Source organism: Chrysochloris asiatica, unplaced genomic scaffold, assembly GCF_000296735.1.
Source record: "Chrysochloris asiatica unplaced genomic scaffold, ChrAsi1.0 scaffold00362, whole genome shotgun sequence".
Classification (NCBI taxonomy): Eukaryota; Metazoa; Chordata; class Mammalia; order Afrosoricida; family Chrysochloridae; genus Chrysochloris; species Chrysochloris asiatica.
In genome coordinates, this window is record NW_006408880.1 from 917343 (window position 1) to 924958 (window position 7616).

The 7616-nt window shown below is 39.3% G+C and overlaps 1 protein-coding gene across 1 annotated transcript in view; it reads right to left on the reverse strand.

The window, feature by feature from the left end:
• The window catches only part of IPO11 (importin 11), a 295618-nt gene that overhangs the window by 164563 nt on the left and 123439 nt on the right, over positions 1–7616 (reverse strand). The window contains exon 18 of the mRNA XM_006876193.1: positions 3311–3424. Within this exon, the coding sequence (XP_006876255.1) occupies positions 3311–3424 (114 nt within the window). The remainder of the gene's footprint in view (positions 1–3310; positions 3425–7616) is intronic.

The following is a 7616-nucleotide window of genomic DNA, read 5'->3' on the forward strand; positions in this document are numbered from 1 at the left end:
CAAGGAGGAGATCCGGGCAGCCAACAAACATATAAAGAAATGTTCATGATCACTAGCCATTAGAGAGATGCAAATCAAAACAAGGAGGTATCGCCTCACACCAGCAATAACTGCAAAGATAAAAAAAGCAGAGGACAATAAATGCTGGCGGGGATGTGGAGAGACTGGGATGCTCCTGCACTGCTGGTGGGACTGAAAAATGGTCCAACCTCTCTGGAAAGCAATATGGCGCTTCCTCAGAAGGTTAGAAATAGAAATACTTTATGATCCAGCAAATCCTCTAATGGGTATTTACCCACAAGAAATACGAGCCATGTAACCCATGTAGATATATGCACACCAATGTTCACAGCAGCACTATTTACAATAGCAAAAAGATGGAGACAGCCTAAGTGCCCATGAACTGAAGAATGGATAAAACAAACTGTGGTACATACACACAATGGAATATTATGCTATCTTGAAGAATAACAAGGAAGCTGCAAGCCACCGCATAACATCGATGAAAGTTAAGGACATTATGTTGAGTGAAATTAGTCACAAAAGGAGAAATATTGCATAAGACCACTACTGTAAAAGACTAAGAAAAAGAACCCGTACTAAAGGGGCTCTGGAGGGGATTCTTTGCTGGTTACCAAGAATGGGAAGGGAGGGGAAGGGTTAACACAGGGTAGGGAATAGACACAAGATGGTTTGGGTGCTAGGGAGAGGGGCAATACATCAGAAGGGGGAGGGGAAGGGAAGAACAAGGAAGATGGAAAAACAGTTAAGCAGGTTTGCATAGGCTAAGTGGAACTGAGGTAGATAATGATGTATGCACAACCAAGGAACAACATTGCAACCATGTCTCAATCCCTCAATATAGGGATTGAGACATGGTTGGAATGGGCAAAAGAGGGCAAATAATGTTGAGATGCTTGGTTGTCTTTTGAATTATGGATTCCCTGAAATATCATTATAAAATAAGACACTTGAGGGGGAGAGAAAGGAATAGCCAGAAATATCACCATGAAAAACTTCTAAGTCCATCTTTTGCCTATAACTGATTGGAATACCTAAAACGTGGCTACAATGTGCCCAGTGAAGGAGGCTTCCTGTGGAGCCTCTGCATTGCATAAGACCAAAGGTGGAATCATGAACAGCACCCAGAATCTTCTGAGGTGGTAAATTTCCACTTGAAAGGACAAGCAGACCAGCCTGGGCTGCTAGAAGAACAGACGATACTTCTTGAAAGAAAGACCGACAGGAAAAACACAAAACAATAATGGCAGTTGGACTGATTACTACAAGAACAAGCAAGTTGCTTGTCCAAGAGACATCAAGGCAAGTGGCCGGGTCCCCTCAGGGCAAAACCCCTTCCAAGACTAAGACTCAATGGGAATACACAAGCAGACAGGCACTCTGATTGGTGACCACATTGGTCACCAATAAGGAGAAGTGAGGGGAAAACAGCAATGAAGCTGTGAGCTAAGCCCTACAACATTCAATAGATTCCTGTGAACCTGGATGGAGACCTGGTTGGCCAGCAGTGTGGCAAGAACTGGGGACTCTTGGGCCCAGAGTCAGTGACATAGCCACAGAGGACTAGAGTGGAGAGTGACGCATCCAGCTGATAAGAAGAGAGGGCATATGCACAAGAACACCCACACTTGCAGATAATACCCACTTGACCTACCTTCAATGACTGGATGATCAGAGGTCAACTAGAAGAAGAAAGAAGAGGAAAAAAAGAATAGTCTGATACAACTTGATAAACTTAACCTACACCTATAGATGTAGTAGCTCAAAAGAAGGAACAAATCTTTACAGCTAGAATCATTCCCACCCTCTCCATACACAGAGTAGGCAGGGATGGGCAACTTGGACATTGGTTACCCAAAATGGGGAGGCTACAAAGGCAAGAAGTGACTGACTTATAAGCTTTCAAGAGGGAGCCTAGATCCAGAGGGCGTGGAGGAAGGCAGAATCTCCCCTGAGTAGTACCCAACCTGTTTGGGCAGGGCTGATGAAAGGAGCTGGGGATACATCTCTTGTGCTACAATAGTGAATAACTGTTATCATGACTGACTGTGAGGGTTAGAAATGTAAAGGTAGATGTTTTTTAGCAAAAGGATGGGAGTGATTGACTTTGCAGTCCAGGAGTGGAGTTCCCTGGGACCATCAAGGGAGAAGAGAGGAGTTCAGGACCTTACCCAGAGAAATAGTGATGCCAGAGGTGGAGGCAGAGACAATGATGTGGAGAGATGGAGCGGCTGGGGACTCTAAGCCCAGAGATGGAGAGGGCCTGTGTGTTGATGATCGAGGGTCAGGCTTGCAGTGTATGCCCTTTGGTTGGTTGGTGATGCATTGAGGGTACTGTAATCATGGCAATAAAACAATATACGATAGGATGAATGTAAAGCTAATGTTCGCCCATGTAAACTATCACATAGTTCACAATAAAACATTTAAAAAAAAACAAAAACAGGCGAGTGGTTAATCTTACAGCCCAGAAACGGAGGACCATAGGACCATCAAGGGAGAAGAGCAGAAGCAGAATGCAGGACCTTATCCAGAGAAGCAGTGATGCCAGAGACAGAGGCAGAAATGGGAACATGGAGAGAGGGGGAGTGGCTGAGGACTCTAGATTAATGGGCTGAGAGGGACTAAGAGCTGGTGGCCAGGAGGCAGACTTGCAGAATGTGCCCTTTGGAGATGTAAATTATTATATATACCTGAGTGGGTTTTTTTTGTTGTTGTTGTTTTTTAAATGCTAAGGAGCTCTGGTAGCATAGTGGTTAAGAATCAGGCTGCGAAGCGCAAGGTCAGCAGTTCGAAACTACCAGCTGTTCCGCGGGAGAAAGATGAGGCTTTCTGCTCCTGTAAAGATTTACAGCCTCGGAAACCCTGTACAGGTTTGCTATGAGTCAGAACCGACTCCACGGCACACAACAACAACAACAACAAAGTGGATAGAGAGAAATATTGTTAACTGATGGTACATGGAAAGGATTATAATCATTGTAGTAAAACAAGGTGTATGATTTGTTGAATGTAAAACTGATGGTCTGCCCTGTAAGCTTTCAATCAATACACAATTAAAACCTTACAAAACAAAACAAAAAACTCATTAAAGAAGTAAAAAATACTCCTTAGATGTTTTCGTAAAAATGTTCAAGATAAACATAAGTTGTTTTCATAAAATTTAGATCACACCTGAAAACAACATAAAAGTAAAATGTGAAACCTTTCATGACCATTAACATAAATCACTGAAAACAATTTTTTAAAAAAATACACAAAACTAAAAAGCTGTTGCGAAGTAACTTACCTGAACAAGATGAATTAGTGTTGTCAAAATAGCACATCTCAACATATTGTGTTCTTCACTCTGCTTCCAAAGAAGAGGCAAATACTGTACCAAACATCCTACATATGGTCGTATCTATAACATAACAGAAATAGGGAAGCAACAGAATTTAATTACTAAAGAAGGCAAATTACTTTGAAAAGCACTATAAACCTCCAAACAGCAAGTACTCAATAATTATTAGATGCTTTGTTAAGTATATGTCCTTTTAAAGATAAATCAGACATTAACTACAGACAAAAGCCTCGCTGGCAAATGTTTTTAAATAATTTTAAACAGGCAGCACATTCATTTAATGAACTAAAATTTATTAAATACTAAACAATATAATGAGGTCCATTAAATCTTTGGAGGTTATAAATAGAAAATAGGGTTAAATCCTGTATCTTTTTTAATATAACAGCTTACCTAACTAGAAATTACATTATTTTAAAAAGAGCAAGAATTATCTGTTTGGCATCTTCTAAGTATCAGGCACTGGGAAAAACGGATGTACAGAGAAACATTTAAGTCCTTACATTACAAAAAGATAGAGAGCAATAATAAAGGTATACAGGTATTATAGTGAAAACACAAGGGAAAGAAACCATTTTCAAAGGACACAACTGGATTAAAACTATGGATTAAAGTAATCATTTGAAAATAACATAAACCCAGAAGTCAACAATAGCTTGAAAGTGAATTTCCTGAAATAGAACATGTATCTGCAGTTCTAGTCTTAGGACTGCAGTGTTCAAAATTGGTATGAAACAAAAACCCTCAGGGGCGAAACAAGTACTAGAGCTCCACAGCGGTAATACTATCTATTTTAATGCCAGGGATTAAAATTTTTAATTAATTCTAGAAAGGGTTAAAGTTTTCTTGGTCTGCTTCTAAATTATCATGCATTAAATAAGTAGTAAGAAAACTGTAAGGATTCTTTTCCTTCTTAAGGATTGTTGTTGTTAAGTGCCGTCAAGTCGGATCCAACCCATAGCTTAGGGAGTCACAAAAAGGTAAATTAAATATTTGCTCAAATATTTCAGTAAGATAAAGCTAAAAAAATATTAAGAGTCACATTGGATATATTACCTTACTTTCAAAATCTGAACCATAGTATTATTGGAGTTAAAACTTACTGAATACTTACTCAATTTTGTTAAGTGCTCACTCTCAAGTTAATTCCAATTAGCTTATAAAAGCAGACCAATTAATACATGAAAACTTGGGCTTCAAAATAAGTACCTAATTTATTGATACATAACTATAAACAGAATATAACACTAGGCTCTAAGGAAACTAAGCTGCTTTAAAAACCCAAAATCATAAAAACAAGATCAGGCTTGCTGATCAGATGGAGGCTGGTAGAACCACAAGGCTACAGCCCTTGATCACCATTCAGGTCTGGAAATGAATTCACCCCCAGTGATGAATATTCAGTCAAGTGGCAGGTATACAGGGGTAACAGCAAGAGCAGTTACTAGTAAGGTATGGACATCATAGAATAGTAACCATTTGAGATCATAAGGGCAGCATATACTCAAGGATCAAGTTCAGCAGGTTGAGAAAGGAGGAGGAATGGAAACAGGAAACACAGGGAGGAAGTAGGATAAGTGATGTCACACTGAGGGGATTACAGTCATTGAAATGATATGTATGATTGGTTGAATATAAAACTGATGACCTGTTCTGCAAGCCTTTCACAAAGAAACAATTAAAAAGGAAAAGAAAAGCTGGTTTTAAACAAGTGAGAATAAGAAAATGTGAAAGGGAAATGTATGCTACGAATTATGCAAGAGGGATTAAAATCAGGTACAAGTTATATTTTAAATATTGAAAAAAAATTTATATTATAATCCTAATTATTATTGGATTGGAATACAAAGAATGAAAACAAAGAATAAAGATGTACAGTTGGAACATATGGCCTTGGTAATAGAAACGATGCTGGGTATCACACGGTAGAATTTTGCAAGACCGATGACTTCTTCATTAAAATCAAGAAGTCAAATGACACATGTCTGCTGTCAAAGACCTTCTTCAAGTGTTTAAAAGAGCCACAATGTGTCACTTTGAGAACTAAGCCATGTTATTTACAATTACCTCATATAGAAGTCCCACTACTCGTATGTATCTTCAGAGTACTGTGGCAGCTTACATGTTGCTATGATACTGGAAGCTAAGCCATCACTATTTTAAATTACAACAGGGTCACCCACTGTAGACGGGTTTCAGTGGAGCTTCCAGACTAAGGCAGACTAGGAAGAAGAAGAGGCAGCCTACTTCTAAATGTTCTAAATGTTTAGCCACTGCTACTCATAAACACTCACAGTGTTTAGCTACTCACAAACCTTATGAGTAGCAGTGGAACATTGTCAGATATAGTCCTGGAAGACAAAAACATGAATAGCACCAGGACATTTTCAGGCAGTGCCCTATAATGAGCTGCCTCCTCAAAGTAAAATTGACCTTAATGACGTGACTGGAGCAAAGCTTTAGGGACCTACATTTGCTGACGAGGCACAATCAAAATAAGAAGAAACAGCTGGAAACATCAGTTAATAAAATAACTGGAGTATGGTATGTACAAAGTATGAATCTAAGAAAACTGGAAATTGTCAAAAACCAAATGGAGAGCATAAAGATAGATATCCTAAGCATGAGTGAGCTAAAATTGACTGGTATTATCCAGTTTGAATCTGACAGTAATAGCTTTACAATGCTAGGAATGGCAAATTTAAGAGGAATGGCATTGCATTCATCATAAAAATAAAACATTTCAAAATCCACTCGAGGTACAATACTGTCTGTAATAGGATAATGTCCATATGCTTACAAGGAAGATAAGTTAATACCACTATTATTCAAATTTAAACCAATCACTAAACTAGAGATGATAAAACTGAAGAATTCTACCAACTTCTTCAGTCTGAAATTGATCAAACATGCAATCAAGATGTACTGATAATCACTGGCAATTGGAATGCAAAGATTGGAAACAAAGAGGAAGGATCAGTAGTTGGAAAATATGGTCTCAGTGATAGAAATGGTACTTGAGATAGCATGACAGGAGTTTTGCAAGACCAATAACTTATTCGTTGCAAATACCATTTTTAAACAAAAATCAACTGACAATACACATGGACTTGACCAGATGGAACGTCCAAGAATCAAACTGAAAACATCTGTGTGGAGAAACAGTGCAGAAACTCAATATAGTCAGCTAAACAAGACCAGGAGCAGACTGTGCAACAGAACATCAAGTGCTCCTACACCAATTCAGACTGAAGCTGAAGAAAATTAAAGTAAGTCCATAGAAAGCCAAAACATAACCTTGAACATATCCCACCTGAATTTAGAGATGATCTCATGAAGAGATTTGATGCATTAGAAAGTACTGACTGAAGAACAAAAGAGTTATTAGATGACATCAACAATTTAATATAGAAAGAAGACAAAAGCTCATTTTAAAAACAAGAAAAACAAAATGGATGTCCGAAGAGGCTATGAGCTTGTTCTCCAGTGTAGTAAAAGCTTTTGAATAAAATAATAAAGTTAGTTGAGATGCTAAGCTGTCAAAATTGTATCCTACAGAGGAGGAACAAACAAGATGGCGGATCGAGTGGATGTATAGCAGAGAGCTCCGCCAACAATAACAGAATACCAGACCAAGCAGGTTCAGGGGATGGTCCCAGAACTCTGAACCACATATAAAGGAATACTTAGAAGTTTAGAAGGCTCACAGCTGGGGAAATTTGTGGCAGAAGCAAGAAATCTATTGCTTTCTAGTCCGGGACGCTCAGCTGCTCCAGGAGCCGCCATCTTGGGTGAGACCACGTGGGGAAAGGATCTGAGCAGCCACAGACGCCTGGCAGTACCACTGAGAAAAAGGTGTGGACATTCTTTTCTTTTGATAGCTATTCATTGGTCCCTTGCTGTCTGCACACCTCCATTAGGGTGACTTTGGGGTGCCTGAGCTAGTGGGCACCCCAGCCCAACCCTCGGAGGGTTCTACTACGCATGCGCACAGATCTCCTCGAAATGTAAAGAGACAGTTTCCAATTAAAACCAAACAGCCACAGCCGGCCCTGAATTGTTTCAACTAGAAAAAAGGCCTGAACGGGGATTGTGGAGCGGGACAAGCAGACAAAAGAGGAAATAGGCCGAAAATTAAATACTAAGTTACTACAAAACAACCAACAGTGGTATCTTGAAACTTCTCAGGAAGAAGAGTGAAAAGGGAAGCCCATTTCCTGATCACATCTACCTGGAGGCATTCAGAAAGCAT